This window comes from Pelophylax lessonae (assembly GCF_965119305.1).
Source record: "Pelophylax lessonae genome assembly, chromosome: 4".
Classification (NCBI taxonomy): Eukaryota; Metazoa; Chordata; class Amphibia; order Anura; family Ranidae; genus Pelophylax; species Pelophylax lessonae.
The window spans coordinates 375,388,137-375,405,274 of record NC_138771.1 but is presented as its reverse complement, the minus strand read 5'-3'; the positions used below and the strand labels follow the sequence as shown (position 1 = coordinate 375,405,274).

Below are 17,138 nucleotides of genomic sequence, written 5' to 3'. Positions count from 1 at the left end.
ACAGGTCCTATTATGGAGAGATCTGGGGTCTATTCGACCCCAATACCACCTCAATACAAGGCCTTATATACATACATACATACATTATATATATATATATATATATATCTATATATACACACATACATACTGTACGTATGCCGCTACTGAGGTGTTTAATATATTACCAGTGTATAGAATTCCACCACGAAAGGGACATTTAAATTTTTTTGGAGTTACAGAAAGAATGTAAAAAAAATGGCGCTTCCCACATCTTGCTGCGTATCCCCCCCCAAAAAAAATAAAAATCAATAACAGTCAAATCAAACTGACTGAAGAAAAAGAAACAAAGTCTATAAGATGCCCACATATTAAAAAGAACAAGTTCCAAAACCATAAGAAGTGTTCATAAACTTGTAGCTCATATGGTGTTTTGTTAGTCGGTTTGATTTGACTATTATTGATCGAGTCTTTTTGGGTTAAGTGGTGTAAAGTTCCTTACTTTTAATTTTTTACTAGTCACAAGTGTCTATTAGTGCACTTATAGGGGCCCCTATACCATATATTTTGTATACGCATTGTTGTGTTGTGTTATTGAAGTGAATAGAGGTAGGCACCTCCTTTTTCCATTGAAGATTGAAATTCAAATTTTTTTTTTTACAAAATGAGTGTTTCTGTATTAAGAAAAAAAATAAGAATTAAGTAAATTAAAGAATTTTATTCAATTATTTTGTAAAGTAGACATCTGATACAGTTGCATTTTTGAAGAAATAGCAATGTATTCTCACATCCTCTGGACTGGTTTAATGCCCAAGATTTCAAACCCTTTGGCCATTACAGCAGCTGTAGCATCAGACAACAACATCCTGCCCATGTTTATCTTGACAATGTTACCTGGAAAATACAAAACAGAGCATAGCATAACAAACAGATGTGTATGACAGTGCCATGCTTATATTTGACAGTGGCTTTTTTTGGCAAAACGGAACCAATTACAAAATTATAAATAAGTGATAAACTACAACTATCATAATGAAATGTTTGCTTGTTCCTCAATCTATGTTTGCACTACCGGTATGCATTCAAATTCTAAAAAAAAAAAAAAAAATAATATATTGTATCTTACAAGTCCTTAGATGTGGTGGCTAGATTCATTTTTCCCCCAGGGTTTTTATCCCCTTTTATTTTCACTTCAGAATTCTGACTATAATACACTTTCTGAGTTCCCTATGCTTACTCACTCTAATGTATATATGGAGGAAGCCATGGTTGCTACTCAGGATGGACTTAAAACACGTTTTTAATCTCCTAATATCCATTATATGGGTCATGGAAAGTTTAGTGATTTACTAAAAAAGATTACATAGTTTTAGGTTTCAGGTTCAGCTCACAGAAGTGACAAGATTACTGCATTTCTGGCAAGATTAACACATTTTTCTTGTACTTGCTAAAAATAAGTTCTTAGCTGTTGTGGCTGCATTAGTTTTTTTTTTTTCAGGCTAAGAACTGATAAGAGGTAATATATTAATTTTTGTTCATGAGGTTTTTTTTTTTTTTTTTAATTCTTTATTTATAAAAGACAGAACAAAGGTCCTTTCACTGAAAATCCTGGTCCATAGTCCTTTCTTGCTAGTTAGGGAAGTGTGAAAACCTGATTGCATAGCCAGATTTGGTCAACTTGGGCAGATACAACATTTAGACACTTCTCCTTCCTAAAGCTTTAAACTCCAACCAAACTACAAAGCTGAAATACAGTAGTGATCCTAATAGAATTTATTTACTTTAGACTGGATTCACACTGTTCTTCTGGTGTGAAAAGGACTGCATGGTTTCTCTTTGGGACTGTGTCAATGAGCCTTTGTTCACTTTAAGCAGATTTTACATTCTCATACAAGTCTATAGAATAAAAAGGGGGTGCATTTAGCGCCCACTTGCTTGGGATTATGGCCACCTTCAATATAGCTTCAGGAATAGCCGTAGGTTTAGTGGGATGGTTGCAGGTGGGCTATTATAGGGTTAATTCTACCTTTAGGAGCTGAGGCAGGTATCAGCCAATGGGGTAATTAGAGGCTTTTAGAAGACAGGTGCAAGGTGTTATAAGGAAGTGCCTGTGCCCTGCTTCCTCCTTTTGCATCCGAAGAGCAAGAAGGAAAGTTCAGCAGGAAGGAAAGTTCCATATACAGCATTCCCTGAAGTTTTACTTCCTTACCTGGGGTCATGGAAGACTTGCTGAAACAGTTAATTCAGAAGGCAGAAGGAGCCGGTGGAGAAGAATGGCTGCGGCGGTGTCTGTCTTTCTCCACAGACACTGAAGTACAGCAGGCTTCACAGGCAGCCGGGAGCATGAGAGACTGCGGCGTGGCGTCCCCCCCCCTCCCACTCAGGAGTCTTTGCAAGCAGGGCAGGAGCCAGGACTGAACCCCCGAGCGCTGAGGAGTCGGGCGCCGGGGAGAAGACAGCGCCATGTGGAGGGAGGCGAGCGGGAAGCGGACCGGCCGGTCAGTGGACAGGACACTGGAAAGACAGGGGCGTGCGTCCGCCGCCCTGAGAAGAAGAGGAGAGCGGTCTCGCAGTCTCCTAGAAGAGGAGGAAGAAGCGTAGTGGACACTATGCAGGCGGGTCCCAGCTCGGGAAGAGGGCGCCATCTGGTGGCCAGAGAAGTTACTGCAGCGCCTGTTAACTCCTTACTGGAAGAAAAAAATACATCTCCATTCATTTACCAGGCTCAGGGAGCAGTGGCTGATAAGGGGCTGCTGGAGGAGGCGGCTGGACAAGAGGCTGTTTCACCTCCAGCAGCTGGTGAGTCATCACAAATGCAAAATTTATCTGCGTTAATTGCTTCCTTGTCTTCCCTTGTTAACGGTTTGGCTCCTGGCATTGCGGTGGCTGCAAAAGATTTTTCAGCACAGCAATCTCAAAATGAGCCTGTTTTTTCTCCTGCAATGTCTTCTAATGTACCGTTTAAAGACCAGTGTCATTTTAATGCTGAACATGTGTCTACCAGTAATTTTTTCTCTATGGCCCCTGTGACGCAGGTGGGTGGTAGCGTGCCGGAGGCGTGCATGAAGAGCGTTATGCCCTGTGAAATGTCGCCTCTGGGGTACCATCTAAATGTGTCGGTTAAGGAAAAAATTTGGAGGGGTGATTTTGTAGATTTGTTGTCCCTGTTGCCGTCACATAAGGAATTTGCGAAAACGGACAAGAGGGAGGACAAACAGGATGAGGATAGGCGTAGGAGCGCACCTAGGTCTTTCCACAACTGGCTACAGGCATTTTGTATTTTTGCAGGAGTGATGGCGGAAAAGCATCCTGAAAAGTGCAGGGGGTTGTTTCAACACTTAGACCACATCTTGGAAGCCTATAAGAGCTTCGGAGGGTTAGGATGGTATTTTTACGACGAGTCCTTCCGCCAAAAATTGTCGGTACACCCGTCGTTGCAATGGGGTATGAAGGACGTCGGCCTTTGGCTGAATTTGATGGCGCCCCAGAGGCAGGTACCCCCCAAGCAAACGCAGGCGGGGGCTTCGAATATGGCTTACCGCAAGGGTTTTTGCTTTGCTTTCAATGAAAGCCAGTGTAGATGGAATGCTTCCTGCAAGTACAAGCATGAGTGTTCTTTCTGTGCAGGGCCACACCCGGTGGCTAAGTGCTTTAAGAAGTCAGCAGTGGGTGGGTCGGTGCTCACACAGAAGGATATTTTTCCTAAAAGCCTGCACGCCAGTGAGGCTGGAAAAAATGCGTCCATGGTTGGACATATACCCAAGCAGGGAGAAAGCACTTTTGCTCACTGAAGGGTTTGAGCGGGGTTTTCCGCTACCTACCTTTGCTGGATCTGGCTGCGTAGGGGTAAAGAATTTGAGATCGGTAGATGTTTTTCCGCAGGTTGTGCGGGACAAAATCTTTAAAGAAATCGAGCATGGAAGGGTCTCGGGTCCGTTTGAAAAACCGCCGTTTGTTAATTTTCGTTTATCGCCTTTGGGAGTGGTGCCTAAAAAAGAACCTAATGAGTTTAGGGTCATTCATCACCTGTCCTATCCCAAAGGCGATTCGTTAAATGACGAGATTGATGAAGAATCTTGCTCGGTTTCCTACGCGACGTTTGAAGAGGCCATAGGTAAGATTAAGGCTTTTGGGCCGGGGGCTTTGTTAGCCAAGGCGGACATCAAATCAGCCTTTCGCCTGCTGCCGGTAGCTCCAGAGGCTTTTAACTCGCTAGGTTTTCAGCTGGATGGTTTTTATTTTTTTGATAGATGCCTCCCAATGGGCTGTGCGCTGTCCTGCTCATATTTTGAGGCATTTGCCACTTTTCTGCATTGGGTAGTGTGTGTTAAGTCGGGTAGTGGCGGCGTGTTACACTACCTGGATGATTTCTTATTTGTTGGGCCTCCAGATTCGGAAGGTTGTTTGCATTTGTTAGAATCTTTCAAGGCAGTTGCGGATGAGTTTGGTGTTCCGCTAGCCGAGGAGAAGACGTGTTTGCCGGCCACGGAATTGGTTTTTCTGGGTATCCGGATTGATACCGTACGTCTGGAGTTTCGGTTGCCCGAGGATAAGCTGGCAAGATTGAAGGGTCTGATTCGGCTGTTTTTGGCGAGAAGAAAAGTTTTGCTGAAAAGCATGCAGTCATTGTTGGACTTGTTGGCCTTTACGTGTAGGGGGATGCCCATGGGGCGCGTTTTTTCACGCCGTCTTTACCTGTCAACGTCAGCATTAAAATCTCCATTCTCCCACATAAGCTTGAATAGCTCTTTGAAGGAGGATTTGCTGGTGTGGGGCGAGTTTTTGGATACTTATAATGGTAGATCCTTTTTTCAGGCAGATTTTGTTTTCGCTCCAGATTTTCGTTTGTTCACAGACGCTGCTGGCTCTAAAGGTTTTGGAGCAATTTGGAGGACGCATTGGTGCTGCGCGGAATGGCCGGAGTTTTGGAAATATAACAAGCTAACGAAAAATGTGGTGCTGCTTGAGATCTTTCCCATTCTGGTGGCTTTGGAGCTATGGGGCGTTTTCTTTGCGGACAGGCGTATTTTGGTCGAGACGGACAATAAGGGAGTCCTTTTTGCAGTAAATTGTCTATCTTCCAAATCTATTTATGTCGTCAAAGTGCTTAGGAGAATCGTGTTGTTGTGTTTGAAGTATAACATCTGGCTTAAAGCAAAACATACCCCGGGAGTACTAAATAACCTTGCCGATGCATTGTCTCGGTTTCAGATGGACCGCTTTCGAGAACTATTGCCGGAAGCCGACGTGGAAGGTATCGATTGTCCGGGCCATTTGTGGAAAATTGTCGAGACCTAGTTGGGAAGGCGATTGAAGGTTCCTTGGCACCCAAGACTTGGGCGAGCTATACTGCCGCATGGAGAGACTGGTTGTGTTTTGCTGAATCAAGAGGTCTTGCCGATGGCTGTCCGTCAGAAGGGGTGGTGTTAGAATTTCTGGCTTTAAGGATGCAGCAACAGGTGTCTTATAATCATTTGAGGAAGACGCTTGCGGGTATCTCATTCTTTTGTCGTCTAAAGGGGTTTCGGCCTTGTACGAGCTATTTTGCTGTACAACAGGCGTTGAAGGGCTACAGGAAGATTTCTTTTGTAAAGGACGATAGGAGACCTATTTCCCTTGATTTGTTGGGAGATTTATGTGCTGTAACGAGTGAAGTATGTAGCTCCGTTTATGAAGGGATTCTTTTTAAGACGGCCTTTGCATTGGCCTTCTTCGGGGCTTTCCGCATTTCCGAATTGGTGCCTTTATCCAGAAAAGTGGAAGGGGGTATTTCTTTTAAAAATGTTCTATTGGGTGAGGATGGGGTTCACATTTGGATCTGCCGTTCAAAAACGGATGCTTTAGGGAAAGGGGTAGGAATCAAGCTGAAGGCTCAGACGCCGGGGAGGGTATGTCCTTGGGCGCTGGTTCGGAAATTTCTGGGCATAAGGCCTCAGGGTGGTTTTCAATTTTTAGTTCACTATGATCTTTCCCCACTTACGAAATATCAATTTGAGTTTGTGTTGCGTAAGTGCTTAGAGCGGTTGGGTTTGCATGGATTAAAGTTTTCCTCCCATTCATTTCGTATAGGGGCAGGTTCGGAAGCAGCAAGAAGGGGTTTTTCGGAGGAAGTGATAAAAAGTATGGGGAGGTGGAAATCTAATTGCTTTAAAGTTTATGTTAGACCAAACATGTTTGTTTAATTCCCTCAGGTGGCCAACGAACGGTATGGATCCTGGGCCATTCGTTTATTTTCTGGGCAAGAAAACGTGCAGCTCAGCGTAATTACTCTACTAATTTGTCTCTCCCTTTGGAATCTTTTAAGTTATTCTGGAAAGGCATTAGGGGCCTCCAGTGGCATCAGCTTTATTTTCATTTGACCAGACTTTATCAGAATTGGCCCCCTCCTTCCATTTTGTTGATACATGCGGGTGGGAATGATTTGGGGAACAGAAAAACGTTAGAATTATTATTTATGATTAAAAGGGATTTGCATTTTTTCTCTCTCTCCTCTCCTGGGACAGTAATTGTGTTCTCGGAAATTGTGCCTCGCCTTACTTGGCTGTCCTTGGATCAGAAGAGAATTATGGAATAGATGAGAAAAAGGGTGAACAGGGCGATGGAGAAATTTATGCCGTCAATTGGAGGATTGTCATATAGACATGTAGATCTGGAAGGCGGGATACCGGGCCTGTACAGGCAGGACGGAATTCATCTTTCCGAGGTAGGTCTGGATATCTTTAACTTGGGTCTGCAGTATGGCATTGAACAGGCTGCGGTGATTTTGGTTTGAAGTATTATTATTATTTATTATTATGATTATTGATCATCTGAATATTTGATTTCATATTTAAAACCAATAAAGCGTGCCGCGGCCATTTTCTTGCCAATACTGCTGTTATGTTTGGTTATTTACTAATTAAAGTGATGTTTGAATGGATGAAAGTGTGGCCTATAATCCCATAAAAAGGGGGTGCATTTAGCGCCCACTTGCTTGGGATTATGGCCACCTTCAATATAGCTTCAGGAATAGCCGTAGGTTTAGTGGGATGGTTGCAGGTGGGCTATTATAGGGTTAATTCTACCTTTAGGAGCTGAGGCAGGTATCAGCCAATGGGGTAATTAGAGGCTTTTAGAAGACAGGTGCAAGGTGTTATAAGGAAGTGCCTGTGCCCTGCTTCCTCCTTTTGCATCCGAAGAGCAAGAAGGAAAGTTCCCCACCCCCCCTCCCTTGTCGCGTGCACACTTTGTGTGGTAGGGTCACCCTAGTATTCTAGGGGGGACGGTATTTTTTGTTAATTGATTATGAAGTTAATGCTTGCTTGAGTTCTAAATAACTGAGCTAGTACAATTTATTTTCACTATGTGATTTTGGTTTGAAGTATTATTTCTTATTATGATTATTGATCATCTGAATATTTGATTTCATATTTAAAACCAATAAAGCGTGCCGCGGCCATTTTCTTGCCAATACTGCTGTTATGTTTGGTTATTTACTAATTAAAGTGATGTTTGAATGGATGAAAGTGTGGCCTATAATCCCATTGCAAAACCTACTTGAAGCAAATCGAATGCTGGTCAGGAGGTCAACTGCAGGTCAAATGCATCTGTCATATTCTGAATGATGTCAAAAGCATCTCAAGCATATATCAAACTAATGTTATTGACAGAAGCAAATAGACCATCAACATAGACCCTTTCTCTGTCATATTCAACTGCAGCCTGTACATGTGACCCATCCACAAAGGAAAGAATAGGTTTTCTATTTAAAATGCATTTTCATGATGCAAAAATGAATGAATTCTGCTGCATTAAATTTACAAGTGTGAATAGGCCCTTGATGTGGACTAGGACTTCACAATAACACAAAAACTTTTCTTTCACTCATGGTTAGTGTTTGGATGAAGCCATTTATTATCAATCAACTGTGTTTACTCTTTTTAAATCATAATGACAACAGAAACTACCCAAATGACCCTGATCAAAAGTTTACATACCCCAGTTCTTAATACAATGTATTGCCCCCTTTAACATCAATGACAGCTTGAAGTCTTTTGTGGTATTTGTGGATAAGGCTCTTTATCTTCTCAGATGGTAAAGCTGCCCATTCTTCCTGGCAAAAAGCCTCCAGTTCCTGTAAATTCTTGGGCTGTCTTGCATGAACTGCACGTTTGAGATCTCCCCAGAGTGGCTCAAGGATATGGAGTTCAGGAGACTGAGATGGCCACTCCAGAACCTTCACTTTATTCTGCTGCAGCCAATGACAGGTCCACTTGGCCTTGTGTTTAAGATCATGTCATGTTGGAATGTCCAAGTACGTCCCATGCGCAGCTTCTGGGCTGATGAATGCAAATTTTCCTCCAGTATTTTTTTGATAACATACTGCATTCATCTTGCCATCAATTTTGACCAAATTTGCTGTGCCTTTTAAGCTCACACATCCCCAAAACATCAGCGATCCACCTCCGTGTTTCACAGTAGGAATGGTGTACCTTTCATCATAGGCATTGTTGACTCCTCTCCAAATGTAGCGTTTATGGTTGTGGCCAAAAAAGCTAAATTTTGGTATCATTGCTCCAAATGACTTTGTGCCGGGAGGTTTCAGGCTTGTCGCTGTGCTGTTTGGTGTATTGTAAGCGGGATAATTTGGGGCATTTACGTAGTAATGGCTTTCCTCTGGCGACTTGACCATACAGCCCATTTTTCTTCAAGTGCCTCCTAATTTTGCATCTTGAAACAGCCATACCACATTTTCAGAGTCCTGTATTTCCACCTGAAGTTATTTTGGGGTATTTCTTTGCATCCTGAACAATTTTCCTGGCAATTGTGGCTCAAATTTTATTTGATCTACCTGACAATGGTTTGGTTTCAACAGAACCCCTCATTTTCAACTTCTTGATTAGAGTTTGAACTAGGGCTGGGCGATATGGCTGAAAACTGTATCACGATATCAGTGTTTCATATCGGTCGATATCGATAATTATTGATATTTTTTATTACCCATTTAAAATAAGGACCCTAGGGTGAGAATGCAGGGCGGCGGGCATGGTACAGGAGAATGCAGGGTGACTGGCATGGTGCAGGAGAATGCAGGGTACTGGCATGATGCAGGAGAATGCAGGGCACTGGCATGGTGCAGGGTACTGGCACGGTGCAGGAGAATGCAGGGTACTGGCATGGTGCAGGAGAATGCAGGGCACTGGCATGGTGCAGGAGAATGCAGGGCACTGGCATGCTGCAGGAGAATGCAGGGTACTGGCATGGTGCAGGAGAATGCAGGGTACTGGCATGGTGCAGGAGAATGCAGGGTGACTGGCATGGTGCAGGAGAATGCAGGGCACTGGCATGGTGCAGGAGAATGCAGGGCACTGGCATGGTGCAGGAGAATGCAGGGTACTGGCATGGTGCAGGAGAATGCAGGGTACTGGCATGGTGCAGGAGAATGCAGGGCACTGGCATGGTGCAGGAGAATGCAGGGCACTGGCATGGTGCAGGAGAATGCAGGGTGACTGGCATGGTGCAGGAGAATGCAGGGCACTGGCATGGTGCAGGAGAATGCAGGGCACTGGCATGGTGCAGGAGAATGCAGGGTGACTGGCATGGTGCAGGAGAATGCAGGGTACTGGCATGGTGCAGGAGAATGCAGGGTACTGGCATGGTGCAGGAGAATGCAGGGCACTGGCATGGTGCAGGAGAATGCAGGGTACTGGCATGGTGCAGGAGAATGCAGGGTACTGGCATGGTGCAGGAGAATGCAGGGTACTGGCATGGTGCAGGAGAATGCAGGGTGACTGGCATGGTGCAGGAGAATGCAGGGTACTGGCATGGTGCAGGAGAATGCAGGGCACTGGCATGGTGCAGGAGAATGCAGGGCACTGGCATGGTGCAGGAGAATGCAGGGTACTGGCATGGTGCAGGAGAATGCAGGGTACTGGCATGGTGCAGGAGAATGCAGGGTACTGGCATGGTGCAGGAGAATGCAGGGTACTGGCATGGTACAGGAGAATGCAGGGTACTGGCATGGTACAAGAGGATCCGGGGTTGTGGGCATACTACAGGAGATGCAGTGCTGTGGGCATGGTACAGGTAGACCATGCCCGCAGCACTGCATCCCTTGTAGTGTGCCCGCAGCCCTGCATAATGGCAGGTAGTGAAGCTGTTTCACTTACCTGTTCCAGAGGCGCCTTCATTTTAAAAATGGCGCCGCCCGGCTCCGCCACGTCATTGCGCACGCGCCGCCACCGCTCGTGTGATTTCGGCTATTCCTGGCCTCTCCCGAGCGGCGGCGGCGTGTGCGCGGTGACATGTATGCGACGGGCGGCGCCATTTTTAAAGCTTATACCCGTCGGAGCGGACTTTTCGTTTTATCGTTCAAAGTCTTTTATTGCTATCGAGCATGGGACTATCGCGATACATATCGGTATCGTTTTATCGCCCAGCCCTAGTTTGAACACTGCTGTATTGGCATTCTCAATTCCTTGGATATCTTTTTATATCCCTTTCTTGTTCTATACAGTTCAACTACCTTTTACTGCAGATCCTTTGACAATTCTTTTGCTTTCCCCATGACTCAGTCCAGAAACGTCAGTGCAGCACTGGATGAAGGATGCAAGGGTCTCTCAGGAGTCCAGAAATTAATTGACCTTTTATATACACACTGATTACAAGCAAACCAATCACAGGGGGAGGATGGTTACCTTTAATAGCCATGCAAACCCCTTTGTGTCAACTTGTGTGCATGGTATCAGACGAAAATCCCCAGGGTATGTAAAGTTTTGATCAGGGTCATTTGGGTAGTTTCTGTTGTCATTATGTTGTCAGTTGATTGATTATAAATGGCTTCAGCCAAACATTAACCATGAGTGAAAGAAAAGTTTTTGTGTTCTCATTCATATTCTCGGAAAAATGGCCAAGAAATCATAAATTCTGCCAGAGTATGTAAACTTATGTGCACAACTAACTGTAAATCCTCAGCTAAGAAAAAAAAAATGCCTTAAAACACAGATACAAAAATAAATCCTTTATTTACTCATTGTTTGAGGGAATTTTTTAAATTTGTTTGCTAGGAAATTACTAGAGCCTCCATTAACTATATATTTTCTGAAAGCAGAGGCCCAGGACAATAAAATGGTGGGCAGCTGGAAACTTATATGTGACCCGTTATTTTCACAGGAAATTATGAAATGCCAATTTTGAGAAAAAGAAAATCTTTTTTAGGGATGCTCCACCTACTTCTAACTTTATAATTTTTACCAGTATGTACAATTGCAGCTGGGTCCTCTCTAAGCCTACCAAACAATCTGTCTATCTGAACTGCAATGTGCTGAACTCCAACGCCCAATAAACATCATGCTGTTGGAAGATTGTCCTATATGTCATCCTAATTTTAGATACAGTTTGAGATACAGTTATCAGTATCTGTGTCTCTGCTTGTATCCAACCCATCCTTAATGGAGCAGTCATTCCCCTGGCAGCTAAGGGGAGGAATTCAGCTCCAGCAAAGCCACTCCAGAGCAGATATCCCTGTCATGCATCTGGGCATATTTATTGGAATGTGTCAGCTCAGGACTAGCCTCTCTAACATTTCTCCTCTACCCTATCTTCAACCTGTAACCCATCTACCCACCTCTGGCGCCTACACCTCCATATCACCACCTTCCTCTATACTGGCCCCAGCAAGCACCAGATGGGTAAGGTCCAAACTCCTTTCCAGGTATTTGATGTTCTGCACGGTTGCCAGTTGATTCTTTAGATCCAGAATCTGGGATTCCAAACTAACAACTTGCTCACATCTTGAACAGCAGTTTTCACCCTTTACCAAGTATTCAAAGTAGATATACACGGAGCAGGATGTGTACCTGGTTGCATCACCACTCCTGTAGGATGTTACCCACTAACTTAATGGGGATAATCAAATGTTTATATTAAATATTTGAGACTGTGTTACCTTCATGTATTCACACACCTAAGGCTGTTCTAGCATCTGTTCTCACAGTCCCTATGCCGATTCAGCCCTCTGCAACCTCACTGCTCCATGAACCTGGCCCACAGCGGCCTCACACTATGCACCTGCCACTTTGGCAACCCAGAGATCTCTCTCAACTTAGCTAAGGCTCCTGGGGTGTCTCTAAATAATACTTTAAGACTTACACAACTGTTCTAGACTCCTTAAACATATCTTACCCATTAAAAACAAGGCAAAACTCAGGTCTGACCCCTATGCTGTAAATGTCACTATTATAAGGGGACTTCATAGGTGTGATCTGGAGTAGCCCTAAATTACAAAGATATTGCGGAGAGGTTATGCATGAATTATTGAAACTAAGGTGACCAGCGCTATGGAATATACAGTGAGAGTAGGTACGGTGTAAGCTGCCAACAACCAAACCCAAAAGGGTTAAAGAGTGAAATATGTGCTAGTGGGGTTGTGAACGGCGCTACCGTGTTAAAAAATACACTTGGTGAATAAATAACGTAAAAATGTTGAAAGTGCTTGATATTAAATAAATAGATATAATTTATAAAGTGCACATGAGCTTCCCGGCACACACCACCACTGATCGCGGACAGCCTGCATCTTCCCCGTGAGTCACTACATTTTTTCTGCCCTTGTTTTGAGATACGGCACCAGGGGGTTCTCTTCTCTGTGTTTCTTTTTTGAGGCACCACGCGGCACATCAGGAAACCAGAGGAGGAAATAACCCCTACACGGTATCCATCCAGCAGAAAAACCTCACCAGGTTGTATACAGGGTGCGACACCTAGCGGTCACGCAGGTGTCTGCAGCCCAAAGTCCTTTTGTTCACAATCATTTTTAACTGAATGTTTCATTTTTACACATTTCTGCTCACTGCAGCACAGAACTTTTGAGAGTTTTTTTATTGTGCACAACCACTTTATGATTTGTTCTCTAGATTGGACACACATCACACATGGTATGTCTAATGAAAAATAAAAAACCACTGCCCTATTTCAGTTTTGTGTCTTTTGTTTTGCACTAGCACTTATGCACTTTATTATCGCACCTTTCAAAGGCACAGGGTATGTGTGTTTCTTCACTATAAATAGTCTCTGAAAACTATGAGTCACATGTGCACTTTATAAATTATATCTATTTATTTAATATCAAGCACTTTCAACATTTTTACGTTATTTATTCACCAAGTGTATTTTTTAACACGGTAGCGCCGTTCACAACCCCACTAGCACATATTTTATGCATGAATTATCTGCTTTATTTCTTACCACTATATACCAAATATCATCTACCCTGTCTACTGGATTTTCTAGATGACACTGCTTTACCCCCACAGAACTAAAGACTACCAGTATCAGTAAACCATTTGAGCTTGTAAAGACATTTTCAAAAGTTGCATCTCTACAGGTCTTTCTACCCTATATTCCAGGAATACTGCATTTAATAATATCATACCTTTGGACCACAGAAACAATGGTAAACTCCCACATTACAGTAAAATCTAGGATATATGGATAAACAAGTTTTCCCCTTCAATCTCTGTGCAGACCTTACATTTAATCTATTAAAACATGCTTATATTTGAAAACTCTCCCTCTATAGTTGTCTATGACATTATGCAGCCCTTTACTCAATTAGATGCCCTATAGAGTGAGGGGAAAAAAGTATTTGATCCCCTGCTTTATTTTATATATTTGCCCACTAACAAAGCAATGGTCAGTCTTTAATTTTAATAGTAGGTTTATTTTAACAGTGAGAGCCTCAATAACAAAAATATCCAGAAAAACGCATTTCAAAAAAGTTATAAATTGATTTGTATTTTAATGAGTGAAATAAGTATTTGATCCCCTATCAATCGGCAAGATTTCTGGCTCCCAGGTGTCTTCCATACAGGTAACGAGCTGAGATTAGGAGCACTCTCTTAAAGGGAGTGCTCCTAATCTCAGCTTGTTACCTGTATAAAAGACACCTGTCCACAGAAGCAATTAATCATTTAGATTCCAATCTCTCCACCATGGCCAAGACCAAAGAGCTGTTCAAGGATGACAGGGACAAGATTGTAGACCTACACAAGGCTGGAATGGGCTACAAAATCATCGCCAAGCAGCGTGGTGAGAGGGTGACAACAGTCTGTACGATTATTCGCAAATGGAAGAAACACAAAACTGTTAATCTCCCACGGTCTGGTGCTCCATGCAAGATCTCACCTCGCTGAGTTTTAATGATCATGAGAACAGTGAGGAATCAGCCCAGAACTGCATGGGAGAATCTTGTCAATGATCTCAAGGCAGCTGGGACCATAGTCACCAAGAAAACAATTGGTAACACACTACGTCGTAAAGGACTAAAATCCAGCAGCGCCTGTAAGGTCCCCTGGCTCAAGAAAGCACATGTACAGCCCCATCTGACGTATGCTACTGAACATCTGAATGATTCAGAGGAGAACTGGGTGAAAGTGTTGTGGTCAGCTGAAACCAAAATCGAGCTCTTTGGCATCAACTCAACTCATCGTGTTTGGAGGAGAAATGCTGCCTATGACCCCAAGAACACTGTGACGAACGCCCATTTGCTGGGACGTTCATCATGGGTTACTAGAGGAGAGTGGAGGCCAGCCTCCTGCCCACGGACTACAGCCCTGGCTTGAAGGGGAGCGTGGCTCTGGTTGGGGGTGTATGCTGGGGGACCCTTGGAGTACTGTTACTTTGAATTCAAGTCCCAGTCACCCCAAGCGACACAGACTTCGGGTCTAAGCTGCATATTACAACAAAGGACTTCACACCATGAGAGACTAAACAGATGCGAATGACATAAGACTCAGCTATGGTATACTGGGGGGATGTGAATTGACACTTAAGTTATAATAAGGTGTGTTGAAAATGGAGATGGGCAGTCTGAGAGCCTATGTCTTCTGCTTTCATCTGTTTAGAGTGGAGTGTGTTCACACTTCTAGGAATGCGTATTCGGCTATGTTTTGGGCTTGTTGTTTGTTGAGTTAATTATGATAATGTTGCAGTCTCATTCACCTATTGTCTCTTTCCAGATGACCAAGGTATGTTGACTATGTTCTGTACGCAATTGCATTTGCATATGATAATGAAATCAAACACATGAGACTGTATATATTGGAAGTGAGTTGTTGAATAAAGTGTATTTTGTTTTACCCTTCATCGAGCTTAGGCTGATGTTTGGGGGGGAATTGAGGGGCCAGGTCACTGCATCACGTGAGATTCTGGAGACCTAAGACAGAAATACGTGGTCCAAGTATAGGGGATCTGTTACAAACACCATCCCCACTGTCAAACATGGAGGTGAAAACATTATGCTTTGGTAGTCATTTTCTGCCAAGGGGACAGGACAATTTCACCCCATCAAAAGGGACGATAAACAGTCATGTACCGTCAAATCTTGGGTGAGAACCTCCTTCCCTCAGCCAGGGCATTAATAATGGGTCATGGATGGGTATTCCAGCATGACAATGACCCAAAACACACAGCCAAGGCAACAAAGGAGTGGCTCAAGAAAAAGCACATTAAGGTACTGCAGTGGCCTAGCCAGTCTCCAGACCTTAATCCAATAGAAAATATGTGGAGAGAGCTGAGGGCTGGAGTTACCAAAAGTCAGCCTTGAAACCCTAAATACTTGGAGAGGATCTGCAAAGAGGAGTGGGAGAAAATCCCTCCTGAGATGTGTGCAAACTTGGTGGACAACTACAAGAAACATCTGACCTCTGTGATTGCCAACAAGGGTGCTGCCACTAAGTACTAAGTCATGTTTTGCGAAGGGGTCAAATACTTATTTCACTCATTAAAATACAAATCAATTTACAAGTTATTTTAATGGATTTATTTGTGGTTATTCAGTTTTTCACTGTTAAAATAAACCTACCATTAAAAATTATTGACTGATCACTTCTTTGTCAGTGGGAAAACATACAAAATCAGCAGGGGATCAAATATTTTTTCCTCATTGTAGCTATACTATTACTGCAATATAATTGCTGCATTTCAACTGTAATGACCATTACTATGTGGCTTAACAGTAAGTATTTTCTTTAAAAAGTGATAGTTAAGAATTGGGCCCTTGCAGGATAATGTCATAATATGATAGCAGGCACAACATACTAGCACATTATGACAGACTTACCTTAAAACAAAGCCCCCTAGTGGTACGCTGTCACCACTGCCAGGGCTTCCATCTTCACCCGCTTTTCCACCATTTGTATGGCCGAGCTGCGATGACGTCACTTCCGCGCATGAGCAAGTGAGTCATGGCTGCAGCACAGAGCTCTGAATGGAGCACTATCCATTCAGTGCGCATGCGCCGGAAACGTTACTGGCTGCTACTAAAGTAAATATCTCCTAAACGGTGCACATTTAGGATATAGTTACTGTACCTACAGGTAAGCCTTATTATAGGCACCATAGGTATAAATCAAAAAGAAGACTTTATAACCCCTTTAATGTAACAATCTATAGAACTTCGAAAAGTCTCGGAAAAGTGAAAATTGCAGCATCTAAAAGTCCTTAATCCCCTCAATACCGGGCCAATTCTGACACTTCTCACACATATGCAAAAATCTTTTTTATTACAAAATTACTTAGAACCCCCAAACATTATATATTTTTTTTAAGTGGAGACCCTAGAGAATAAAATGGCAGTTGTAGCATAATTTATGTCACACTGTATTTGTGCAGCGGTCTTTCAAATGCCAATTTGGTAAAAAAAAAAAATATGGGATTTTTGACTTACCAAATCCATTTCTCTGATGTTCATTGAAGGACACAGTTCCTCATCTTCTTGACAACATGGGTTATACTGCCCCTACAGGAGTAGGACACTTCTTCAGAAAATAACTTGATTACACCTATGGAGCAGTCCCAGGGGGTATATTCCCACTCTGCTATAGGTACTCAGTTTTATTACAAGCAGTAAGAAAGAAAAAACCCAACTCCATAGAGGGGTAGGTGCTTTGTCCATCAATGAACATCAGAGAAAAGGATTTTACGGGAAGTCGAAAATCACATTTTTCCCTTTCATTCATTGACGGACACAGCTCCTCATCTTCTTGACTACTTTGGATGTCCCAAAGCAGTGTCAAACATGAGGGGTGGGAAAAGCAAGAAAAAATACTTCCCAAGGCTAAACATAGCCAACCAGGTAACATGGAGCTCAACCATAAAACTGGAGCTCACCTGAAAAAATT

General features: G+C 43.2%; 1 protein-coding gene across 1 annotated transcript in view; it reads right to left on the bottom strand.

The window, feature by feature from the left end:
- Nucleotides 1–682: 682 nt before the first annotated feature.
- Nucleotides 683–17,138, bottom strand: part of RARS1 (arginyl-tRNA synthetase 1) — a 233,797-nt gene continuing 217,341 nt past the window's right edge. Inside the window, exon 15 of the mRNA XM_082252882.1 lies at nucleotides 683–873. Within this exon, the coding sequence (XP_082109008.1) occupies nucleotides 764–873 (110 nt within the window). The 3' untranslated portion in view covers nucleotides 683–763. The remainder of the gene's footprint in view (nucleotides 874–17,138) is intronic.